Source organism: Sapajus apella, unplaced genomic scaffold (genome assembly GCF_009761245.1).
Source record: "Sapajus apella isolate SASKATOON/1434 unplaced genomic scaffold, GSC_monkey_1.0 scaffold76, whole genome shotgun sequence".
NCBI lineage: Eukaryota > Metazoa > Chordata > Mammalia > Primates > Cebidae > Sapajus > Sapajus apella.
In genome coordinates, this window is record NW_022437016.1 from 6,424,110 (window position 1) to 6,451,433 (window position 27,324).

General features: G+C 37.2%; 1 protein-coding gene and 1 pseudogene across 1 annotated transcript; both read right to left on the reverse strand.

The window, feature by feature from the left end:
- Positions 1 to 309: 309 nt before the first annotated feature.
- Positions 310 to 24,043, reverse strand: RAB14 (RAB14, member RAS oncogene family). Its single transcript, XM_032251482.1, has 8 exons — positions 23,804 to 24,043; positions 15,144 to 15,202; positions 13,786 to 13,839; positions 12,183 to 12,360; positions 8,591 to 8,657; positions 5,029 to 5,116; positions 4,647 to 4,677; positions 310 to 3,686 (listed from the first exon to the last, which is right to left on the reverse strand). The coding sequence occupies exons 2-8, from the start codon at positions 15,193 to 15,195 to the stop codon at positions 3,509 to 3,511; spliced, it is 648 nt and encodes a 215-aa protein (XP_032107373.1). The 5' UTR covers positions 15,196 to 15,202; positions 23,804 to 24,043; the 3' UTR covers positions 310 to 3,508.
- LOC116532465 overlaps positions 23,154 to 27,324 on the reverse strand; it is a 40,954-nt pseudogene continuing 36,783 nt past the window's right edge.

The window sequence follows — 27,324 nt, forward strand, 5'->3', positions numbered from 1 at the left end:
TTAAAAACTAGAATAGCAACTGCTCTCACAGTCTGGCAGAATTATTCCCAAGGGGAAAATATGTAATATATTATTAGGTTTTAAAATATTCTCAGGAACTCTTTTCTAGATCACTAGACAGCTTTTGAGTCATAAAAGGCATTATACCATGTTACTGAGTCATAAAAGGCATTATACCATGTTACTAGAGTACAGAACAGCACAGTGCAGTAATCCCTCACCAAGGTTTTTATTCCAAAAACAGTTAGTTATTTGGCTAGAAGTGGACTGTTGAGATATGGGATCAATGGCGTTACAATAAAGACAATGAAAGATGACATACAATTTATTAATACACAGTAAGTTGTAGAAGACATCTACTTCCAAAACAAAACTTGATTTCTTTTGTATTTACATTTTTTGTTTCACTCTTTCAAGTCTTAACAAAATGCTTAAAGGCCTGGCCTAGTCACAATTATTGACATCCTTCTGGGACACAATTTTCTGGGCCTGTGTTGAAGGAGGATAAATTATCTTTTCTCTAAAATGCCACATGAACTCTTTCTATACTCCCACATGAACAGGAATGGAAGGTAATTATTTGGTCTTAAATTCTGTTTAAGGGAATGAACTGAACCACTCATCTTATTTTTTTTAAATCACACTTAAAACAGCGGACAGACAGGCAAAAAAGTTCCCCAAAACTATTGTCGTGAGGAAGTTGAGAAGGGAGGTAATGTATGAAGCTTAACATCTGGTTTCAAAAGACATCTTTCCAAAGAAGTTTCACCTCTATTACGTACACACCACCAACCAAAATAAAAAAAAATTAAAAAAAAAAGGTACTCCATTAAACACTTATCCATGAAAAATACTTGAACGTTGTACTGGAAGATCTATTTAAGCATAAATAGTACTAAGCACCAGCTACTAATCTGAGGGCTGCCTCATAGGTGCAAGGGCAATCAGTAACCTCAACAAGCAGGTGACCACACAAGCAGTAAGCTATGGATTAAAAATTAAAAGGATTTCACATTCTTTCCAAAGGGTACTGCCCAGTGTCTGGCACACACGTTACAATATGACAATTTGCTCTTATTTGTGAGCGCCTGAGTTTATTATAGGGGATTACACATGCATATGATAGAATCTGGCTCCCTGTATAAAGGAGAAAACTACTGGCCAACAAATGTGCTACCTTACACTGAAAAAGACTGACTGAAAACATTTCAACGGTGATACAAACACAAGAATAAAACTGGCTCTATTACTTAGCGATGTGGTTTTATACGCTAATATGTAGACCCTCTTTATACAATGAATAAGGACAGTGCTGTAATAAAAACTGATGACTCATGTCAAATAATTGTTTGCCTGAAGAAAATAAACCCTATTATAGTTCAGAAAATAATGCAACCAATTTTAATTTAATCTAGATACAGGTACTTTATTTACAAATATTTAGATTAATAGCATTTTGTTACATCAAATGAAGAGTACAGCAGTCTGAATAAATCCTTCGGTCACAAAAACAATAAAATCCACTGTAACTAACTTTGGAAATCAGGGTATTGCACCTAAACAAGCCGCAGTCTTTAGTTTGTGATTGCTACCTTATATCCCAGTGGGTGGTTTGTTTGTTTTGTTTTTGTAAATACACACACACACCAGCAGGTCATGGTCCCTGGGTGAATCTCTTGTGATGCAACAGTGTAAGCAAAATGGATCACTTAAGTCTTTAACAGAACATACCAATCTACTCCAGAAATCTTATTTTTAAAAACGTTAAAGACAAAAATAAAGATGAATCCACAAATTAAACAAATCCTATTTTCTGCACATTCCAGTTTTGGCTTTTATTTAACATTGACTATACAATACTCTGGTACTACCACGTTTACAACCCAGAAAGATGTACTTTTATGTTAGTGTCTGTAAAGAGGGATTTAAAATGTGTATTTTAAACACAGCAGTTAAAGTGAGTGCATTCTATATAGTACGCTGAGGTGTTACCTATTCTACTTAAATTCTCAATTCCCAGCCACTGAATCATAAACGCAATAAAAAAAGGTCAACAGAAGTGAATAACTTAATAAAACATGTTTGTTGTCTAAAGAAGTAAGACTGTTTCTCTTGCTATTCAGTATTAATTCAGTGGCCAAACCACCTAGTGCAAAGTAATAACTTACTTTGTATCAGCACAAGCACTAAAACACCTTTAGAAACACTTTCCCTTTTACAACAATTTATGCCAACACGACATAAAATAGCCCCTCATACTATGAACACAGGGATATCTTATTTTGCTGTAGTGTTAAAAATGCACAATTTAAAATCCCTTAACAGCAGACCTGTGGTTCTGACTGTCCAGTTCAGAATCTGACCATTCCAAGAAGACAAAGGTATAAAAGCTTAAATGTGCAATAATAAACCCAGCCTTTTTTCTTTTTCTATACAGTAAGGCAAGAATGCAGCCTGTAATGCAAAAACGTTTACAAAAAGAGAAAAGCAGGTTAGCACATTGTCAATTGCACAAGAACAGTTAAGAAAATCAGCAGGTAAGCAGCAGTGCAAAGATGGAACAGAGTCTGCTAGTGTTAATCCTCTGATGCTAGGAGCTCTTTCCAGCATAATGTCCCCAAACACTGCCAGCACCAAGGGGTGGAGCCAGTACCATTTGTGAACTGCAGTTGTGTCTATTTCTTTGTGTGAAATGGAAGGGAATAACATGGTCACATATAGGTCATACTGTACAAACTGGTATTTTATACTGTTCCAATGCCAGTAATCAATTTATTTTCTTCATTAAAATAATATACACAGAATGTATTGTTAGTTCAATTCCTTCAAATTTTATACATATTTACTTTCTGTTAAAGAGAAAAGGATAAAATGGTATAAAAAAAAAGATAAAGCTATTAATTAAGCACGAGAGAGAAGATAAATGGATATTTTCCCTGTGCGAGGCTAAGACAGAAGCAAACCTCGTCAAGAAAAATGCCACGCACACAACAGGAAATTTCTCCAACAAAAACAAAACAAAAGCAGTTATAGAACCCCTTCTCTATCATCAGAAGTCATTTCACAGCAATAAACTTACTGGTTACAACAGACATACTTGAACAGTTAAGGATGGGAAGAAAGGCTTAAGATATCATCAAATTAAACCGTATAGTGATACAAAGCCTTGCCAAAGACGGAGGGTAAAAATCATGAAGTCCAGCATCAGTGCTCAGTTTAAATCATATATTGGTGACATACCTATCACGAGGACAAAGGGGAAAAAAAGTCTAGATTTACCATGCAGGAGAGATTTATTACTCTACTTGCCTTTGATAACCTGATTACATCTAGTTGTTTAGCAGTTTAGTATTGTGTTAAACTGTTTTTACAACAGAGTTTTGTTTCTTTTTTTTTTTTTTTTTAATTAAACCCAGTAGGATGTACAGAAGACAATGAGGCAGTAAAAAGCACTGCTTCCAACAGACAGAGGTGAAAGGTCAAATGAGGGGCCATGGCAAAGAGGTCACTAGCAGCCACAGCCTTCTCTCTGGGGTTGGGGTTCACTGGTTAGCCGGCCTCCCTGTGGAGCTGAAGGTTTGTGTTGTACACCAGACTCAGCAGCATTCAGATCCAGGCTTCCATCCTGAATGTTCTGGTAGATTTTCTTGGCAGCCTCAAGGAAGGCATCTTCTACGTTCTCTCCCCTAAGAGGCAATTGATAACTTTATTCAAGAACCACAGTTTTCTACCAAAGACAAGACATTATACCCTGACCTTTTGCTAATATCTTCAATTTAACCACTGCCATCTAATAAGAGATGACCAGAACTCTAAGCTAAGACAACAACATAGAAAACTATTTGCTATGGAAGGCATACATACATATATGGTGCTTAAAGCCCTTTCTACAAACCCTATTTGAACAACTGCACGTGTTACATACAATCATTAAAATACTATATGTTAACAGACACCATGACAATTGAGATAAGCCATTTCTCCTCTAGACAGAAATGAACTCTCTCCAAACATGCTGAAAAGAATTCCAAGAATAATATGGTCTGATCAGCCAAGCATGAACTGAGCTGTTTTTAATCGTGTGATAGTGACATAATCATGCTTAGCCACCGTTAACATCTCCTTTTGGTTTTCTTTGAACTAACAGCACAGCTGAGACTAAACAAAAACAGGGTGGCCTCTCGTCACAAGAAATCTTTGGCCTAATAAATGAAGAACAATGATGGGAGTACCAGAGTTCAACAGCAGACATGGAAGAACAATTACGAAATGTTCACTATGCTCCTGAGTAGACACTATCCCCTTAAATCACGCTTTTCAGTGTGATCAAATTAGAGGAAGAACAGGTTGACCAAGCTTATGTCTGAGATGCCAAACTCAACCTCACTTGTGAAAGGTCAAACACTTTTGAAATGTAAACAAAGTTTCATTTATTAACCTGAGTTACCAACAGCATGATCAAGGTACAGTCTTTAAGTAACAAAAATTCATATTATTTTGTAAAAAAGGAAGCAAAGAGATGTAAGCATTACACATTTATATACAGTACTTTATATGTGTATATACATTATATACATTTCATATATAGAGTTCTTTGAGAAGCTTGAATGTAATTGAAACATGATCTATATTTTGGTCTTACTTACGTTTTTGCACTTGCTTCGAGGAACAATAAGCCTAAAAATAAAATTCAGACTCGAATTAGGACATTTCAAACTAACTCACGAGTGCATTTCTTCAGTGACATCTGAAAAAGTTTTCCCTTAGTTTTCAGTACTCCTCCCATAGTATTTTATGAAAAAGTATGTAAGTTTGAAGTGGAGAGCATCTTTGTTTTTGGTCACTAAATAACTGTACTGCTCCAACATAAATCTCACAGAAACAAAACTACATTTTGTTACTTCCTCATTCTTGAGATTTCTGAGCAGTCTGCATTTAAAAAAAAAACTGTCAATCTGCAGTATCAAAATCCCCCCTTTCCTTAAAAATTCTCCCAATTGTGACCATTAAGTCTTAAAAGAAACTCACCGTTTTCTTCAGCAAACTGTTTGGCTTCTTCATATGTAACATCTCTCTGTGCCTCCAAATCTGCTTTATTTCCTATGAGAATTATTACCTAATTTGTGATCAAAAGAAAGACACCTTATAACAAAAGCAATCATTTAATCATGCAAATTCTGAAATCCAAAACTCTTGATAGAAAAAAATAACTGGGCCTAAAAAGAAAGCCAAGTACTAGCAATTATCCACTAAACAGGACTACAGTTTCATGAAGTCATTGGTACCAAGATCTTGGCAATGACCTAGGCCAGGGGTTGACAAACTTTCTGTAAAGAACAAATAGTATATTCTTCAGTTTTGTGAGCCTCATATGGTCTTTGTTACATGTTCTTTGCTGGTTTTTTGTTGTGGTTGTTTTTAACAACCCTTTAAAAATCTAAAAACAATCCCTCATTCACAAGCCAGTCAAAAGCAGGCTGTGGACTGAATGTGGCCCACAGGACATACAGACTTTGGTGACACCTAGCCTAATCCAAAGATTATGATATATCTGAGTAAGATTTCTAAGGGTTCATGGACAAGCTCCAGGGGATCTGTAAATACCTTGAAATTAAGCACAAAAATACTGTAATTGTGGGCATTACCTGGAGGAGAAGGTTCATGGCTTCCATCAGATTTTCAAACAGTTCTGAGGTCCTCTAAAAGTTTGAAAGCCACTAGGTTCAACTCCTTTAGGCTACCAGTAAGGAAATTAAAGCTCAAATAAGGCAAAGGGACTTGCCGAAGGTCAGTCAGTGGCAGGTGGACTGTAGATTTTAGGTAGAAACCCAAACTATGATCTTCAGACAAACACTATCCTACCCCACACTATCCCTAGACAGGACTGAGTTTACAGTTAATAGTAACTGTTAAGAAATATCTATGTGTATCCACAAGGGGCAGCTGGGAGTAGGGGGTGGGGACACTGATGCTTAAGTTCAAATCCAAGACAAAATATCACCCACCTACCTATATCTACCTTGGAACCACTCATACAAGTGAAGTTAGGCCAAAGTTAAAGGCAGCTCTGTAAAGTTGTCAGAAAAAAATATGTATCTGTGGGAAACAGCAAAGTGCTTTGGCCTTTATCTGGGGTGGGGAGGGGGGGGTTATGGATAAACTGTCTTTGTACATTTACGAGCTTATTTGATACCAACTGGTAAAATCCCTCCCTTCTTCCCCCTTCCAAACACATATGGTAATCTAGATATGAACCTTTGGGAATAGATTTTCAACTAAAAGGCACTTCAGCCATTAACTTTTTTTCATGTGAAATTATAGTTCCTGGCTCTTCCACTTTCAAAAATTCACGTCCCATAAACCAAATAACCATTTTGATCTGAATGTAAAACCTTGTGCAAAGACAGTTAAGTAGTACAACAAAACTGAGCATTCTTTAAACAGTGTGGACAAAGTGCCTACTGTGAAGGGAAAGAAACTTTCATATACTATTAGTCTTTTAAAAGAATAAAATAATGATACTTAAAAAGGAAATCAATTTATAAAAAATTAAGTCTGGTAAAGCCACAATGACTACCATAGGGCCATTATAAGACAGGTACTCAAAACAAGACATACTGCCCCCTATCCTGATTCCCTAAGAATCTCCAAACAAGGCTTCTTATTTCGATGAAAGGGAAGACAAAAGTGGCATGATAATTAGAGCTACAAAACATGCCCACAACAAAATAGGAAGGAACACAACTTCTACACAGAAATAAAAGGCAATTTTATAGAAAATGGAGCTTTAAGAAAACCTCAACGATTTTTTTCTCCTGATCTGGTTCTATTTCAAAGTAAATAAATGAGGCAGGAAAGTTACTTTTATTATACTCCTCCACGGGCCCTCTACCATTGAGTTTTGTTTTTAATATTTTACCTGAAATAGCTATAGACTCACAGAGACTTACAAAAAGTAACAGCGAGGTCCTGTGTATCCTTCACCAAGCTTCCCTAATGGTAGGATGTTATGTAACTATAAATACACTCTCAAAACCAGGAAACTGACATTGGTACAGTCCCTAGCCCCTATTCAGATTTCAGTTTTTACATGCTCTCAGGCACGTGTGCATTCACACATGGGTGGTTCTATATAATTTTATGTCAGGTACAGATCTGCATCATCACTGTCAGGATACAGAAGTGTTCCATCACTACAAAGAAACTGCTTTTGTGCTGCTCTCTAGGTAGTCACACCACTTCCACCCTCCAACCCCTTTGCTAATCCCTGACAATCACTTCTATTTCTACAATTTTGTCGTTTTGAGAATGTTTTCTAAATGAAATCATACGGTATATAAACTTTTGAGACTGACTTTTTTACTAGGCAGATGCCCTTGGAATTCATTCCTATGTACTGCTTAGTAATATTCCACTACAGAGATATTCCAAACTCTTTAACCATTCACCTGTCAATGGCCAGGTTAGGAAACACCTAGCTTTCCAGTTTTGGGCTACTGCAAATAAAGCTTCTATGAACACCCATCTATAGGTTGTATGTAAACCTAAGAGTGGGTTTAATGTGATAATGGAAATGAAAGTTTTGGGCATAGTCCCTAGCATGATAGGAAAACAATGTTAACTGAATCTCAATATGATTAAACTGCCATTTCTGGATAAAAGCGAATCCTACCATTGATTACATATTTATTCAAGTAGGCCTCATATTAAGTGTTGGGGGTATAACACCAAGTAAGACACAGACCTTGTTCCTGAGAGGCTCAGTCACAGCTCAGTGCGTCTTTCCTAATATTGTTCCTGGCATACCCTCAACATCATCTACTGAAACTTTAGTCACCCCTCAAGGACCAGCTCAAACACCACTCCTCTGTAAAGCTGCTTTCTCTTCAGATGGCACTGATCATCCTAGGTCCCCCAGCACTGTGCCAGTCCCTCTATTTCTAATTCATGTTTCAATCTACTTTGCAGCCTAGTTATCTGCATACCTGCTGATTCTCTCCCTGCTAGACTATAAGCTCTTTGGGACCAAAGACCCGTGTTTACCTTTGTATACTGCAGATCTGGCATGGTGGCTGGCCTTTAAAATCTCAATAAGTATCTCAGTCTGGTTAAGAAACTAATGTTTTAATGCATACAGAATCCTTTTTATTTTTGACTGACTGAAATTTTTATTCTTAATTCTCCTCCTCCTCTGGTTGAAATTTTTATTGATAACTATAATTTCACATGCAGAAATAGTACAGAAAGATCTCTTGTACATTTTGCCCACCTTCCTCCAATGCTAAAGTTTTGTGAAATTAATGCAGATTCCTTTTAAAATCAGAATTTCAGATTTCACAGTCTTCATATGAGATCACCACTACTAATTAATGACAAACATGAAAAAAAAAACACCCCTAGGTATAATAAAATGCAAAACCTGGTTTAATTAAAACTGAAAAATAACTTACATTTTCTTTAACTAATTTAACACAATAGAAACCTCTCATTCTTAGTACCTAAAGAAAAAAATCTCACCACTAAATGGCTTTCCTTTTTGGGTTAGCTTAGTTCTTAAATCTTCTGTGTAATAACATGCCACTTAACTTACAGTATTTGGATTGGTGAGATTCCTTGCATCTGTCAACCAGCTGCTTAAGTGGTTATATGTACTTCTTCTGCAAAAATAAAAGTTTAAATTTGTGACTGCCATATAATTATAGAAAAAAAAAACTTCAGCAAATATTAAAATACATTCTTTAATCAACATATCCTAAAAGAATAATTTTGCTTTGACCAGTTACTCAGAAGTTGTGAAATACAACTACTCTTCAAAAATCTATCCAAACCTATTATTTTAAAATAAATAACTCAACATCCAACAACTTTGATAATTACATGTCAGGAGTAAATTGTTTATTCCTAAAAGCATACCATAAACAGACCAATAAGCAAGCAAGGAACAACACAGTAAATTGATGGAAATGCCAATGTGGAGTCAAAACTAAAATTACTTTGAAATCATACAGATTTTCAAACACAAAGCAGAGACAAAGTAGTATCAAAATGCCTAACCATGACACATTCAATTGAAGACATTTTTGCTTGTCTTTAAATTTTAATTTCAATTAGAAACCAAGTCACAGTATTATAAGCTGGCATACAATTCATCTTTCCTTAATAATTTAAAAAAGTAACCTATCCGTTAACAACATAAAATTGACTTTAAAAGACATTTAATACATTTGACAAGAAATTCAAGTCCCCAGATATGAGAGAAAAACTTCACCCTAACTTTGTACTCTTATTTATCAGGCTTCTAAATCATTTCGGGATTCTAACTGTCCTATTTTTCCACTTTCTCCAAGAAAGAGTTTAAAAACTCACAGGCTCATTTGCACTAGCCAAGTAAGCCGTAAGCTAGTAAACAAACCCAAATACCTGTAATATTATACACAGTACAATCTACCAAAGGGGTCAAAGATAATAAAATTTTTGAAGTTAAAAATGTTTCTGATTTCTAGACTTACAGAACGTTAGTCTATCTTAATCACTTAACATGTGAGGAAACAGAAGCCCATGAAGACAACTGGTGTCAAAACCAGGCCTAGAACCCTTTTACAAATACCACGTCCTTTAAGTGTTCCTAGTTTAGTCCTGTGAATATATTCTATGATCTCTAGCTGCCAGTCCTCATAAAAAATGTTATTCAAAATATATATTTCCCAGTGAGAACTGAAAAGAACTCCTTACTCAGACTTTTATTATGCTATATCATATTACTCACAAATCACCACTGACATGTCAAAAATCTTATATATATCAAAATAGCCCCCTTTCCCCCAATGTTTTAGAATTTTCTAAGCAAACACTGATAAAACATCATTTTTAAAAAGCACAAGCCTTATCTGTGTTCGATACTTGTATTATTGGCATACCTTGACTTTACACAACAGGTATGTTTTACTACTTCATGCATAAATCTTAAATAAGTCCAAACATTTCTATTAATTCTGATGAATTTTAAAATTTCAAAGCTGATAGGGAGAGTGAAGTACACAGAAAAGCCTAGTACCAAAATCATATACACTATATTACTTACATGTACCATAACTTCTGCCAATGATTCTACTTATTAATTTAAAATCCACTATCTTTATAATTTTAAATCTACAAATAAATATTATTCAAATATTCACTAATTGGTGGTACTAGTGCTTAAAAAAAAGTGCTAAAATACTAGATATGTCAAAATGTTATAGCAAAACATCTGTCATGAAAGGCTATGCTGTCACTTTAGAAAAGCACCCTGTAACAATGAGAGTTAATGATAAAAATAAAAAGGAACTTTATGTTTGTAAAATGTCAAAGAAAGGAAAAAATTGCTGTCATGACTGCAACATCAAAGTCACTATGAAGTATCACTTTAGCACCTGCCTAAAGCCTAGGGTACTCTTTTCCAGTAACAGTTTTTATTATAATGAACATATCATAAAGCTTATCTTTTAAAGTATGTAATTTGGTTGTTTTAAGGGTAGTTACAAAGTTGTACACTGAACCACTAATTCTAGAACATTTTCATCATCCCAAAGAAAAACTCTGAATCCACTCAGAAGTCACTCACTCCCCATCCTCTGGCAATCCACTTTCTGTCTCTATAAATTCACCAGAATATAAATTCTGAATATTCCATAAATGAAATAATACAATATGTGTTTCTTAGTGTCTGGCTTCTTCTATTTAGCATAATGTTTTCAAGTTTCATCTATGTTGTGGCCTGTATCAGTACTTCTTTCCTTCTTACAGCTGAGTAACATTCCATTGTATGGATATATCACATAGTGTTTATCCATTCATCAGTTGATGCATGTTTTGACTGTTCCCAGCTGAAATACTTTTTGATGACTTGAACAGATACAAATTTTAGCAAAAGTATTAACTATGCTTAAAAGCAAAAATAATATTCTTATCACACATCACCATATTTAAATTTTATTAAGTTTTTAATTATGTGAAGTCTTCAGAAATGTATTCCTCATAAAATTAGACAGTTTCATATAGATGGCCAGGTTTATTAACAGTCTTCACATAACACTCTTGATTATATCGCTGACTACCTGGTTATAATAAAGAGCATTAAGGCTTGTTTCCCTGTTTTGCCCTGAGGCCACCCAATTCTAGAATTTACTGAAACTTTAGGTGCTACAATTATAATTAGTCAATATCTTTATTCTAAGGCAGCATTTTCCAAAATGCGTTCCTCAATAAAATAAGCTTAGGAAACACCATATCAAACAAAGTCATACAGCAAAGAATTTCTTACTGCAGAACTTCTCAGGGTCCTAATATGCTAACGCACATTATGATGTATCAAGAGGAAATAGTATAGAGCATTTTCTGAAAGGAAATATGGTTTGAACTCTAATTATCACTTGGTCCCACTCACCCATCTTTACCCCCAACAAAGAGAGTCACATTGCTTTTGACTGGCACTTTACATCAACATGAAAGGTGATCTAGTCCGTCTTCTAGCTTACAGTAGATAAACAGTGCAGGGTCTAATCAAGTGGCACAGTTTTTCATGTTCTCCAAAGTCAAGCCTTTACATACATACAGTACAGTTTTATTACTTTACATTGAGTGCTTCGGAATTCCAGAAACACTCATGTTGAAATAAATTTAAACCTACTGCATATAGTATTTGAAGTCACTTCAATCCATTTTAAGACAAAAATAAATAAATAAATACATACATACATACTTACACACCTTCAGATGCCAAGCGTAAATTTTTTTATAATCTGCCACGCTGGATTAGCAAAGCTCTTTGCCTTGCCTTCTTTTGAGAGGTGTAAACTTTAACACTAGAGACTAGAGTAACTCACAGGAGTTGCCTGCTTGCTTTCTACTTGAAAGAACATTTTACATAAAATATTATTTCTCCTCAAATCATTCAACTGAAGTTGCTTTTCAGAACTGTATTCTTCTATTAGCTTTACACAACATCTCACTAAATTTTTGTTCAGTCATACCAACTTTCAGAAGAGTATCAATGTGTTATATCAAGATTTACATGGTAACTTAGAGAAGAAACCATAAAAACCAAATAAGTTCATTTACAGTCATATGATTACAAACTTAAAAAATGGCCAAAGTAGATTTATTTTCCCAATATGAAGGTTGAAAAATTGTTAATCTCTTACCTAGTGATATCATAGACCATAAGAGCTCCCGCAGCTCCTCTGTAGTAGCTCCGTGTAACAGCTCTAAATCGCTCCTGTCCTGCCGTATCCCAAATCTGCAGTTTTATTTTTTGGCCACTAACTTCGATTATTCTTGTACCAAATTCAACACCAATTGTGTGAGGGCAATCAGCCATAACTGTTGGGGAGGAAAAAAGGTAACAGCCCAATTTTCAGAAAACTTCAAATGAAGCCTAGAGTGGGGAAATCCACTAAATAAGCAAATTATTTACTAATACTTAAAGGCTATAAATAGACTAAAGCTACCACTGAAAAAAAAAAAATTAACAAAGACCTAGAAGTAAGAAGTCAGAGAAATGTGGCTGAACTAAAATCAGGGTCAGCAAACTTCTGGAAAGGACCAAGCAGAAAATATTTTAAGTTTTGTAGGTCAAAAGGTTTTTGTCAAAAGCTACTCAACTCTGCCACCAAGGCATAAAAGCAGCCAGAGACAATATGTAAAACAGGCATGGCTGTATCTCAGTAAATTTTATTCACAAAAACAGGCAGTGACTGGGTTTGGCCCACTGGCCACAGTTTGCTGACCCCTCAACTAAAATAATTAGCTAAGTAAAAATAAGGATTTCAATAAACTCTTTACATTATCAACATGATACCATTTAGCCTTCTTATAATCATTACCTATAACAGATCAATCAATGGTCTTAGGGCTCTAGGATTTATTAGTCAAACAGATTCTTATCCCAGAAATTATCTGTCTCAAAGAAAATCATCATGTTTTACATATATGCATATATAATTTAGAGACAGGGACTTGCTCTGTCACCCACCTTGGGATGCAATGGTACAATCAGAGCTCACTGTAATCTCGAACTTCTGGGCTCAAGCAAACCTCCCATGTAAGCCTCCCAAAGCGCTACTGGGATTACAGAAGTGAGCCACCATAGCTGGCTAATGGATACTTCTTGTAATACAAGTTATATATATTAGTTATATATGTCTACGCCAATAGAACAAATTTATTAGTCCTTTCCTTATAATGAAGCCACTTAAAACCTAAACCCACTATTCTCCAGTATAAGGACACAGACCACTGGGCACTTCATAAAATGTTGTATCAAACCTCTGTGGTAACCAGCACAAAAATGTCAAATAATTTCAACTATACAGAAACACTGTCAACTATATTTAGCATTATCAGTTACAACAAATTGGCCCCCTCTATCACCCAAGAAAGAATAGAAAGAATTCCATTATAAGTATTTCAAATCTGTTATTTAACAAATGATATATGCAGCACATTTTTCTTAATACAGAAAGTCAGAGAATAAAAAGGAGATTAAGTTTGACATTTTTAATGTATTTTTAAAAACTGTTTTAACATGAAGAAATCAAAACAAGTGAATCAGATTATATAATGTGTATAAAAATCAACACTAAAATATGCTGGTATATTTCATTTTATCTGTATCCATTTTAAAAAAGTGCAAATATAAGGGAAAGGTTATCTTTAAATACATGAAGTACACTGAAAATGACACTTTTTAAAAGTAGAAATATGACAGTAAAGAAAACAATGTTTTACCTCATGTATTGAACTTACATTTTTTTTCTGTAAACTGATGAAGCAAGCAAGATTTTCCTACTCCCATGTCCCCTGTTTAAAAAAAAGATGTTTCAGGTGCCAATGACATTTCTTAATGTTATACAATGACTGCTATATTCCTTACCATATAATATCAGAACTTTCTGGGACACTTAACAAATTTTTATTTTTCTACTTTATAACGATTCAAAAGTTTTCACTGTGAGACACAAATGGACTATTATTCCCAACCTTTAGCAGTGAAAAAATCTGGTTATAAATTATAATTATTATGTTAATAACTAACCACGAGCTGGGAAGTGCTTTTTTTTTGAGACAAAATCTCGCTGTTTCCAGGCTGGAGGGCAGTGGTGCAATCTTGGCTCACCGCAATCCCTTGCCTCCCAGGTTCAAGCAATTCTCCTGCCTCAGCCTCCCAAGTAGCTAGGACTACAGGAATGCACAATCACGCCTAGCTAATTTTTGTATTTTTAGAAGAGACCTGTTGGCCAGGATTGTCTCAATCTCTTGACCTTATGATCCAACTGCCTCGGCCTCCCAAAGGGCTGGGATTACAGGTGTGAGCCACCACGCCGGTCTTGAAGTGATTATTCTTTAATGGTATTTTTTACTTAGAGCTGTTTCAAAATTTTATTTTTCCTTTAACTCATGCACAGAAGCAAAAGATTCCAAAGAGTGACAAATGGGGTAGCATGTAACAAGCAGAAATAACAAACTGCGTTCTGGGAGTCTGATTCACCAGGTCCCTGTCTTAAACTTCTTGCAATAGTCTATGAAAGAAAAGAATCTGCATTACGTGAAAACCCCAGGAGAAAAGATGTTGTCATCTCTGACTGTACTATAGCAATGTTAACCCTTGATGAAGGAAACATTATAAAGACACAATAAGTTCAAAATTAAAGCAAATTGTTCTAACGTGAACAATTCATTGAAACGCATGTGCACTTTCAAATGTAGTTTTATAATTATGTTTGGATAAATAGCATTAAGACTTAATTTGAGCAAAACCTTCTCAAAACTTAAGAAAAAAAAAATACCAATTAAGAGGAAGACTATATTTTATGTATATTACACAACTGATTTGAAATCAAACAATATTCTCTACCAATTTTTGGAACCCAGGGGGATCTGAGAGCTTTCATATTTTGGGAATAACACACTGATACTTCCTAGCATCAACAAGTTTTCAAGCAGACCTCAAGAACAACCAACATCACTTCACAAGGTACCCAGCACTTTATCACAGAAGTATCCAGGCACACAGTGCAAAAGCTGCACTGCTAATGCAAAAATAAATAAATATTTTGTATGTTAACCTTCTTTCGGGAACAAGAGTATAGGTTAAATAAACTTACCAATAATAATATATTTAAAGATGTAAGAGTAGTTGTATGGTGCAGTTGCCATGGTGGCACTAAAAACAAAGAAATCTGTGTTACTTCAGAAGGAAAGTATATACAAGTTATTCAAATAGGACACTGCTATCTTTAAAAGCGGATAAAGGACACTGAATACAATTAAATGTTGGTTACAATAAGTCAGAATAAAATTGCATTTCACAAACTGATCTTGAATGAAAGATGCTTACACCATTCTCATGTGCTATCCACAGAAATATGAGAAACCATTTATACCAAAACTCCAATATTTTACTTTAGAAAATATCTAATAATAGTACACTGAACAATTTCAAACAAAAAAATCTTTATAAATTTAAGTTAAACATCACTGTAAATAGTCTCCTCTCCCCTTCAAGTCCCCTTCCCTGTTAACTGATCAAGTAAGTTACTAATGGTCTACTTGTTCAGAACTCTGATTTTAAACAGAATGGAACCACTTATTAAACACAAAGCAACTTTTTTACCCTACTTTAATAGTTAGCAGGGCATCCAAAGAAAGCGCAATCGTATAATTTCCAAATCAATGTTGGAACTAGATTGAATCACATGAAACTGTCCTTCCTATAGATTTTTCAAGTCAGTTTTTATTGGCAATTTCGTATGGCTCAACCTAATACAGGACTTCCAGATTCTCTCTGTCTCTCTCTCACACACACACACACACACACACACAATTTTTGAAAAGACGGACTTGCAGGGACAGACACATACACACACAGACACACACACACCTCCCCCCCACACACACACATTTACACTTTCACTATGTTGACCAGGCTGGTCTTGAACTCCTGGCCTTTAGCAATCCTCCCATCTCCGTCTCCCAAAGTGTTAAGATTACAGGCATGAGCCACTGCGCCCCGCCAGAGAAACAATATAGTAAGTGCTTCCTGTATACTATACTAGGGACTTAGAGAAATAATGTCATAAAATTGTACTAATGGTTGAAAAATTTGAAAGCTTGGTATTAGAAGACATTTCAAAAAGATCACAGCCCATTTCTTACTCTCAAATAGACTTAACCTAAAGCATTCTAATTTCTCTCCTACAAAACAACAACAACAACAACAAAACTGTCCAAATTAATGAATGCCCTGAAGGTTAAGACACTGCACTGGATCCTAGAGAGAAAAAAGGGGAGCCGGGCGCGGTGGCTCACGCCTGTAATCCCAGCACTTTGGGAGGCCGAGGCGGGCGGATCACAAGGTCAAGAGATCGAGACCATTCTCGCCATGATGAAACCCTGTCTCTAGTAAAAATACAAAAATTAGCTGGGTGTGGTGGCACGCGCCTGTAGTCCCAGCTACTCGGGAGGCTGAGGCAGAAGAATCGCTTGAACCCAGGAGGCGGAGGCTGCAGTGAGCAGAGACTGCGCCACTGCACTCCAGCCTGGCGACAGAGCAAGACTCCGTCTCAAAAAAAAAAAAAGAAAAAAGGGGATGAATTCTAAAACTGGTAATAGCTTTCAATAAAGTTTATTCTCAAACCAGCTTTCAGCTTAAGACAAAAATTATTTATACATATGATGATTTAACACCATTTTTAAAAATCTGACTTACAGTATTTTTAAGTCTGGCTTTTAGTGTTTTTGTCAATGTCATATTACACAAGCCAGATACTTAATATGACTGGAGAAATTTATTTACTGAAATTATTACCTTACTATATACCATATTTCAAGAAAAAATTCTATATAATTACATTTAACCTGTAGAAAGTATATTTAAAACAAGCGAGTTATTATTATAAGGGAAGAGGAAGTTGTTAATTACAGTAAAATATTAATCACTTCACACACTACAGTCTTCTCACTTAGCTATCTGTATTACATTTAGCAAAAGTAGAAGTCTTGCTACCCATTCCAGTTTGGCATGTTGTAACACATTTATAATCAGTCTCCTACATCACAGAAAACTCCCTTAACCAGTTCTTTCAGGAAAGGGAGTTTTTCTAATTAGATTAACTGTGATTCTGAACATCACAACAACTTTATTCCCTTTTCCAGGCACTAGGGACTCAAAACTGTTAAGAATGAACTTGGTCCTGAGACTAAAATTGGTCTGGATTATTTACCCAATCTCTGAATTAGATGCCAAACATAAGGGGAAAAAATAATCTCTTACATTAATTTAAAGATTATTAACTTCTTAACCTGAATTCTTCCCAGACTCTTTCCTTCTAATCAATTTTGAATTCTTCTAAATTCTTTCCCCATTACTTTTACCTGGGTAAAAGTAATCACTTAGTCACCTTCAAGTTACTGTCTCTCCTGTACTCTTCTCCTTAATTTTCCTAATTTCTTTCCCTCTTCTAACTAAAAGTTATAACTACATACTTTGCTCCTTCCACTTTATGTTAAAGCTATGACTTCTAACAATCCGAAATTTCTACTTCAAATGCTTTAAGCACTAATCATAAAATTATGACCCAATTTTAGTTGTACTAATTTGTATACCTGCTAATTATCATATATTCACTAAATATGATAACAAATTTTGAAAGTGTATTTTAAAATTATAAGCATTCCTATAGTAGAAACTATTTCCAAATAAAAGAAATGATCACTATTTCAGATTGAATACCAGTGCTTTGTCACACACTTTTTTCTTGCTCAAGTTTCTTAAAAAAATTACAAAAACCATAAAAGCAGAATTAAACGAAAACTACTCAAATTTAACTAATTTCAGTAAACAAGAAAGGCAGAAAACATCTAACACTGTAGCCACCAGCACTCACCACAGGTCTTTCCCTTTCTTATTCTAAGATACTGTCTTTAAATATATTCCCATTGTTTACCAATATTAATACATTCAGTCAAAATTATCTGCAGAATTATAATCAAATATTAAATATGCTCAAGGTTACTTTAACAAAAAAGATTTCTCAGTCTCACTTCTTGAACATGAAACATACCATTGCTAAGGTGGGAAATATATTTTTACTTAACTTTGCAAGGGAAAAAAGTTCTTCCCCTATTATTTAACAGTGCTTTTGTTTTACTTAGAGAATTCTTAAGTCTAAAAAAAAAAAAAAAAAAAAAAGGACAAGAAATGTGGGTCTAGTTCAAACTCTTTGAAAACATGAGCCCACTTAACACTACAATCTCAATAAATTAAAAAAAAATCTTGGTAATATTCTGTAACTTGTATACAACTACCAGGACAACTAAAATTCACTTTATCCCACATTTCCCAAAAAGTATTTGAATCAAGTTTGTATGTAAATAAAATATCTTTATTGCCTTTAGGGAAAAAAAAAAAGTACTACATATTTAGACAACAGGCATTAAACACATAATCAACAATTTGCAAACTAATAACAAATACAATAGTTACAGTTACTATTTATTGGGTACTTGACATATGCCAGACAGTGTGCTAAATATTTTACATGCAATTTCATTTAATCCTTACTACTATCCCTGTAACATAGTTAATTATTGTCCTCATTTTACAGATGAGGAAACAGAATCAACAAGTAACAAGCCCAGGTCACACAGCCAAGTCTGTACTGAACCTAGGACTGTTTTGACTGCAGAGATCCCCTCTTAACCAGGATACCATCCTGCCCTTTCTACCATCATGCCTCCTCCACATGATTATGAGATCAAGCATCTCATCAAGCTCTGCAGTATTCACTCACTTAATTCTAATTTCATATTCTGAGTAAGATACATGAACTACATTCAGAGGATGCACTGGTCGGAATTTATAGATATAAATGAATGGTATACTAGCAATACTAATTTATAATACTATAATTGATCTATTTAGAAAAAGTTTCTTAAGAGAACACTTGAGAACAAACCATGTAATTATCTATACTACTTTTTCCTGCATTGTCTTATATAATCCTTATTGAACTCTCACAAATCTGCAGAGTCATTAAGTCCATGCAAAAAATTAAAGAAACTGAGGTTTGGAGAAATTCACTAATTTGGCCAGTGTTCTAAAGTTTGTAAGTGGTAGACCTAGAACTTGAACCCAGGCCTGATTCCAAAGACCATGATTTTCTCATCTAAGGTAGCTTATTCTGGGCATGTACAGGTAGACTGATAAAATAAAAATCAAAGAGGGAGAATAATTATATTGAAAATTTAGAGTAACACTGTTACTATTAGTGCATGTAAAATTTAGCTATAGACTACCCTTGCTGCCAAGAGAAATATTTACTAAATGCATAGTAAACACAATTGTTGTGCCATGTATTAAAGTGTCCCTTAAAAATATTAATATGTTTAATATTGCTTTAATAAGGGATTTCTCAACCTCATCTTCTAAACAAGAAACATATTTTTTTCCACTGTGGAAACATACCATTTCACCACTGTAAAAACATACCATTTTTCACCACTGTCAAGGTGAAAAATCTATTTTAAAATGGGGCATGCCATCTTGTAAAATTCTGCATATTTTTTTCACTCAACAAAATCATGGACATATTTTCATATCAGTACATTTAGATCTATGTGGTTACTGAACACATATTAAACACTAATTATTGTTGTGACAAAATAGAATGCATGGTTTCCATTTACTGAATCAGACATCTTTCTGAGTAAGATTACACAGACATATAAATGACTAGTTTCAAAACATGAGATACAGATATGAAGGCATACACTTTCATACATACTGCTTGTGGAAATGTGCCAAAGTTTTGGAAAGTAATCAGTATATTTAAAAATCTTAACAATAATCCAAATCATCCTTTGGCCTAGAAATCCACTTAGAAGTATCCTACATATACGAAAGTTTCAGTCCATAAGGCTACAGGTGTAAGTGCATTTAATTTTTACACCATTTTTACAGCAAAAAACTGGAAATAATCTATCTGCATGGGAATGACTGAATAAAGTACATCTGTACTATGAAATAATATTCATCTAGTTTAGAAACCATTTTGATCAATATGCATTCACCTGAAAATACATCCATGATTTTGTTAAGTGAAAAAACACACATTGCAGAGTTTTATGCAATAGCATGCTTCATTCAAACACACACACACTCAACCCTATACGCATGTAATATGGAATACACACAAAATTGTGAAAAATGCATGAACTGACAGGAGAAAAAGGGAAGAGAGAAATTAATAACTTTTTACTGCTGACTTATAATGAATTAAAAATAACACTTTATCTACTGATAGTTGAAAAGCACTTCTCTGTGTAATTTTAATACAAGTTAAATACCTAAACAAAACCAAACAAAACTCCCACTAATATTTCCAACATTATCTCCGAATTTACTGATAATAAGGGGAACATCACATGAAGCCAATAATATGATTTGCCTCAAAACCAAAAACCAACACTCAACAGTAGAGGGCATTTTTTTTTTAGTATAGCTTAACTACTTACTGTTTGCTTATACACTATATCTGATTTTAACAACTGTTATATAGCTATTCTACTTAGAACCTGTGATGTTACTGTATAATTTTTACATAGCTGATCCAAGACATAACAGGAGAAAAGCAACCCACTCAACATTCCAGGTGATTTAAATGTTTATCCTTATTATTTCCACTGATAAGTTTTCTGTGTTTAAAAAAACAACAACAAACACATATATTGTTAAAAACACCAGAGCTGAGATGGAGTGCTTTTGTGATTCCAATATAAACATAACCGTTAAGTATCTACTAAGGCGGAAAGATAGCAATGATCAAAAAAGACAACACTGTCTCTGCCTTCATGGAACTCAAGAACAGAAGCACTCTGACTTGCTTCAGAAGCCCACTAAAATGAAAAACTACTACCTGATTTGTCAGTCAGGTGGATAAAACTTCTGTAGTTAATCTAATAATCTAATCTAATAAAAATGAGGGGTCAATTTCCTCAACAGTAGTACAAACTCTGAAAGTACTCCACCCACTTAAAAAAAAAAAACCTAACTTCTGACAATATATTAATGTCACTTTTATGTACATAATATGAACGGTGTTAAAAAGCTGGATTGCTTTATGTGTCAAGAGAAGTAACTTTGATGGTCTACTATATACAGAAAATAAAGTATTCGAATACTGGACTTCTGTTCACAGAAAGCAAGCATTTAACAACCAAAAAGCCAAAAAAAAAAAACAAAAACCCACAAAAAACAAAACAAAACAAAAAACCCCTGCACTTATTGCTAAAGTTAAAAGGATTAAAATAGTGAAAATTTTACTAATGATATTGTGTCTGAGATCCGCCTCAAAATAATTTGGCAGGGAGGAGGCAAGTGTACATAGATGGAGTAAGATTGATTACTGTTGACACAAGCTGATAGGTGTATGAATGCTCAGTATACTACTTTATTTTGTATATATTTAAAATTGTCTAGAATAAGAAGCTTTTTAAAAGTGAAGTATAACATCCCTAATACTTCTACTTGTAAACTGTTGTCTTTAGCCATGTCTGGCATTTTTAACCACATAAAAATGTTTCAAGCCTTTTTTAAAAAAAACAGGAAATATTCTCTCAAAAGCCCTAGTTTTAACACTTTATTTACCTTAAGTTTCCTCCACTAACACAGTATCTTACTGTGACTATGCAAAGATATTTGATATTGATAAAAATCAGTTGTAGGAACACTCCAAATTCTGTTGCAAAGCTGAAGTATGCAACAATGATAAAGCTTAACTGTAATAATAAAAAGCAACAACTTTTTAAGATGTAGCTTTAATTCCAATACATTTTTTAATAGCTATTAGAGTCTAACGTTTTACATCTTTACAACTGCCATGTATTGACGGCCTAAGGCATGCCAGCTACTTTATAAACAATTTCTAATCCTAAAAACTCACTTTAAAAATAAGGAAACCAAAGTGATCTACCTGTGGTCATACCACAAAATGCAGAGCTAGAATTAAGGTCCAGGTTTAACTCTACATGTAGCTCTCCAAAGCTACACTCCTCTTTCATTCAAAAGATATTAAACACCCACTATGTGCCTGGCACTGTTACAGGCACTGGGGCATTTACGATATGCCAAGCAACGTGCTAAGGGCTTTCTTTAAACCCCATTTAATCCTAGCAACAACTCTAAGATGCAGATTCAATTATCCCCTTTATAGTTAAGGACACTGAGTCCGAGAAGTTAAGTAACTTGCTTAAGATCACTTAACTAGGAAGTGGCAGGACTGGAGGGGGAGCCCTTGACAGTGTGACTCCAAAACTCTTAACCACAGCATACCTCTAGGCATGATCAAGTAAAACTGCCTAAGCAGAACTTGGAAGAAAAAATTTGGAAAGGCTTGGGGGAACAATGGGGTAGAAGCTGGATTATCCCAAGGTCAAGTTTGTCCTGAACAATGAAATCTAAATAAAAGGCAGTTGGTTCGTCTACAGTATTTATCTTAGAAAAATGAAAGAATTTTTAAGACAGTTGGGGTAGTAACGAAATGAGCAGTAAACTTTGCAAGAGTTCAAATCTGAGCTCTGACACTTGCTGTGGAATCACCAAGAAGGCACGTGTCCTCTTGGAATCCGTTTCTTCTTCATATACGAAATTAAAATCCTGGCATCTCTCTTTTGGGGTTTGTGAGCATGAGGATCCGCCAACGTAGTGGCTGACTTTATAGACTTTAGGTCATACAGGAGTAATCAGCTGTCATTCAATGCGAACACAGTAAAAAAGGAATTAAGTGGTAGCTACATTTTAAATGGTCATGTCTGTAACCCTGGCCTAATTTGTTAGTGCAGTACAGAAACCACCATCCAGTGTGAGCCGAGGCCAGTTTGTATACACCATCATCAGCCAGACACACATCACAACTTCAGGCCTCAGTTTCCTCACTTACAAAGTGGAGACAACTTATCCCCAAGGGCTACGCGGGGCAAGATAAATACAACGGCACCTAAATCTGTACCTAGCCCACAGTTAAAACCCTTAAAACACTCCAATTCTGTCGTCTTCTCTTAAATCCCAGAAATACCACAACTTTCTCTTCTTCATTACTTCTAGATGCTCTGCAGGTTCAGGGCCGCACAGGCTGTCCACGGGCCTCACAGGGACGCACCAACACCGGGACCTCGCAAGCACCGGCGCACCGACCCCGTCTCCGGGCCGAGCGCAGGGCCGGGCTCCCCACTTCCACAAGGACACCGGAGCTGCCCCGAGACGCCGGGTGGCTGCGAAGAGCTGCCTTTGTACTCAGAGCCAGACGCGGCCTACGGGACGGGACCGCCACATCTGGGGCTCGCGGGCTGCAGGGCGGCGCGGCACGCGTGGGTAAACCCTGCGGGGGCGGGCTGCGGCCGCGGGGAACCGCGGCGAGGAGAGGGGGGCCTGCGGGAGATGCAGTCCTGCCCAGCCGCGCCGAGAAGGCGGGGAAGGCGAGGCCGGAACACACCCTTCCCTGCACGCCTCGGAGCGCCCCGCGGGGTGGGGAGGGCAGGAGGCTCGGGCCGGAGCCGCGCGGGGGACACCTCCGCCCCGGCCCGGGAGTCTTGTCAGGCCGGCGCCGCGGCGCTTCCCGGCGACCCCCGGGCTCGCGGCTGCCTGACGGGGCCTGGCCCCGGGGCGCCGCTCGCCTGCGGCCCAGTCTCCGACGTCCCCACACCCGCCCCTCTGAAGAGCCCGGTGAGAAGCAGCGGCTGGCCGGACACTGCGGAAGGCCCGGGTTACCTGGGGGGTTGCTGGTGGCTGGGCAGCTTTCCGGGCGGGAGGGGGGCGTCAGGACTAGGAACGGGAGTGCGGACGCAGCGGGAGAGGGGGCGGGGGCTATCGGCCGAGGCCCCGGCAGGTACGCGGGCTGGCCGAGAGATGCAGACGCGCCGGCGGCAGTAGCGGAGGCAGCGGCGACTGTTCCTGTGGCTCCCTCAGGATCTTCCTCGGGCTGGCCCAAGATGGCGGCGCTCCCTGCACAGGGTTTCCTGTCACCCTCGCAATGGCCCGGACCACAAAAGAAGGGGGAGAAGATGCGCGCGCAGCTGGCGGAGCCCGGAAGAGGGTGGCTGAGGCCGGCCTGCTAGCCACGCCCCTTCCTCAGCCCTCACCTCCGGACTTGTCGCGCCGCCGCTGAGGTCCGCCCCATGGGCTCTCACGCCTGGAGGGAAGGTGGAAAGGACATGCGCAGTCGCGTGTCCTCGCCTATTTGGGGGCGCTACTGCGCAAGTCTGCGTGGAACCTGATGGGGTGCGCCTGCGTCTTGGAGAAGTAGGATTTCGCTCATGGAGATTTTAAAACTATTTTTAAAGCCACATTGACCACTTATTGGACGGTTACTGTATACTGGCCACCGTGCTAAGCAAGCATTTACTGCATTCATTCAACGTGTATTTATGGGGGCATTTACTATAGATACCGCTATGTGCTTCGTATATAGCGGTGAACAAGCCAGGCTAGGTCCCTGTTCAACAAATCTTGGAGCCACGCATCCCATTGTATCCACGGCGAAACTGACGCTCGGGTTGGTCAACTCGCTTCTCCAAGATCATGCAACTAGGAAATGGCCCTGCATTTCATCTCTATTTCGACCTCACTTTGGGGGTACCTTTGACAGGGAGAGAGAAATGTGATATTTTTCACAATTTGTCTACCACCTCCCACCTTCCAACTTGCTCTGCCATTATCACTGTCCCAGAAGGTTTCGTGCAGTTTGGGTGCAGGGCCACGTTTTGACTTTCTTGGGCCCTGGGCACTTTTGCCTTGTGGCTTGTACATTATACACACACACATATTTCACACACATTGAAGTTAAGTATATGTATAAATATTTAACTTATATTTTACAACTACATTGATAAAAAGAAGGTATCTCAATATTATATGACAAAATATTTTCTTTGACCTAAGAGTTTATTTTTCGCTTCTGACTTTGAAAGAACATAAGCCAGGACTGGTAGTCTGCACCTGTAGTTCTAGCTACTGGGGAGGCTGAGGAGAAAGGATCGCTTGATCCCAGGAGTTCTGGGCTGTAGTGCACTGTGCCAATAGATGGGATGTGCGCGCTTAAGTTCAGGAGGGAGGGCCCCCCCCCCAGGTTATCTAAGGAGGGATGCACTGGCCCAGATCGGAAACAGAGCTTGTCAAAACTCTGGTGCTGATCAGCAATGGGATCATGCCTGTGAACAGCCACTGCGCTCCAGCCTAGGCAACATAGGGAGACCCTGTCTCTAAAATAAATAAATACTCATTTTCGTTGGCCCCTAAAAGTATTAGAGGCCCTAAGCACTGTGCATACTGTGCCTAATAGATAAGGTGACCGCCCCGCCCCCCATTAAATCTTCCTCTTAGCATTCAGGACCTTTTATGAACTGGTTCTGCCATGAGCAAGTGAGATTTCATTGGAAAAGTGTGTGACAGTTTGTACATCTCATATTTTCAGAGATACCTGTGTTTGAATTCCTGCTCTATAATCTAATGGCATACCATTGTGCATCTCACTTGATTTCTCAGATTGTCAGTTTTTTCTGCAATATGAAAATTTAATATCTCTCTCACATGGATCTTTGTGAAAATTAGATGAGATAGTATATGCAAAATGTCTGGTATATAATAAGAAATGGGAATGATTGTTACAAAATAATCTAATATAAGGTGATATTGAAATCCCTTTGCAACCCTAGGTCTAGGCTTCTATTTCCATATTCTTTAATAAGTATAGTTTGTCGTCATACTTCAACATTTTTGAAATTAAGAAATTGGTCTGTGTCAAGTAAAGGAGAAAACTGTGAGCCAATGATCATTAATTGCCAGGTATGAACTTAGACCTGGCTAGTAAGTTTCTTATATCCAACTGTCGCCTGAAGGGAGAGCTGTATGTATGGCTGATATTTATTCGACACTTACTATGTACCAGGAACTATCCTAAGAATCATGCATATTTTCTTATTTAATTCTTACCTCATCCCCATGAAGTCAGTACTGTATTTACCTCCTTCTATGAATGAAAAAGCTGAGTGTCATACAGATCTAAAGTCGTTTAGGTGAAAGTTGGCTGGGACTTGAATCTGGCCACATGTAACCTTGGGGCTCTACTAAGCCCTATTCTATTTCCTCCCTTATTTGCACTTGCAGCGCAATAACTAGCTTAAATGTAGATCCCTAATTGCTGCTTTCCGATGTGAAAGACATTACACTTTGATGCAGCTTTGAACAGAAACACTGTTGTGGATGCAGAGTGTCCGTCACATGCTAAGCAATGCAATTAAAGACAGTAGAAATGGTCAATTCTTGTAATAAATCCCAGAATTTTCAAAGTTAGGAGAGTGTATGTGACCATAATTAAGAGGGACTGTCCATTGGGTGCTAAACATCCACTGGGGTTTCTACTTAACTTTTTAAAAAAAACTGTTTCCATAAGAAGAGATGCATACATGTAATATTCACTGTAGCATTGTTTGTAATAGCAAAAGACTGGAGACAGATGAAATGTCTATCATTCGAAAGCCGTAATAGTAAATTATAGTACATCTATATTGTGAAATACTGTGCAGCCATCAAAAAGAATGAAGCCCATGTATATGTCCTGATATGGAACAACGTCTAAGAAATACTTGGAGGGAAAAAAGCAAGGTGCAGAAAATGAAGTCGTGTGCCAACATTTGTTAAACTGTAACAGAAGGGCAAAGAAGACATGTATGTTTATGTGACTAGACGTTGGGAGGGGTTTATTCCATGTATACATCCTCTTCCTGTTGTCTTGGATCTGTTGCTGAAGCCCAAACTGAAAACAAAAAGTCCACAAGGAGCCAGCATTCATTGTTGTAAGAACTGCCGGTGGCTGGAGCCAGCTCCCTTCTAGGAGGGCATTTGAAGAGCAGTTGTTGAAGAAACCAGCCCTTCCACCAACTTCTACCTCCGCTCCACTGCTTCCTCACCTATTCCCCATTTCCAACCCCTCCCCACAGACACACCATCACTAGTAATCTGTGGAAAGAAAGATTGGAGACGTGGGAGGGAAGTCAGCCTTTAGGGAAATTGTAATGTCACGGAAGGAGACCCCTTCTTTCTCTCGCATGGGAACTGTATCCTCTTCTAGAACCAGGGGAGAGGGGCTCCAAAAGAATCTAGTAAGGATTGGGTGTTCCTGCAGGAAGAGGGGACTGGCAACTCCCTCGTTATCTGTCTGTTGGGGCAGCACTGATCTGCTCTGCCCCATTGCTTCCTACACAAAAGAGAACACAAATGGAGACAGATAGCAT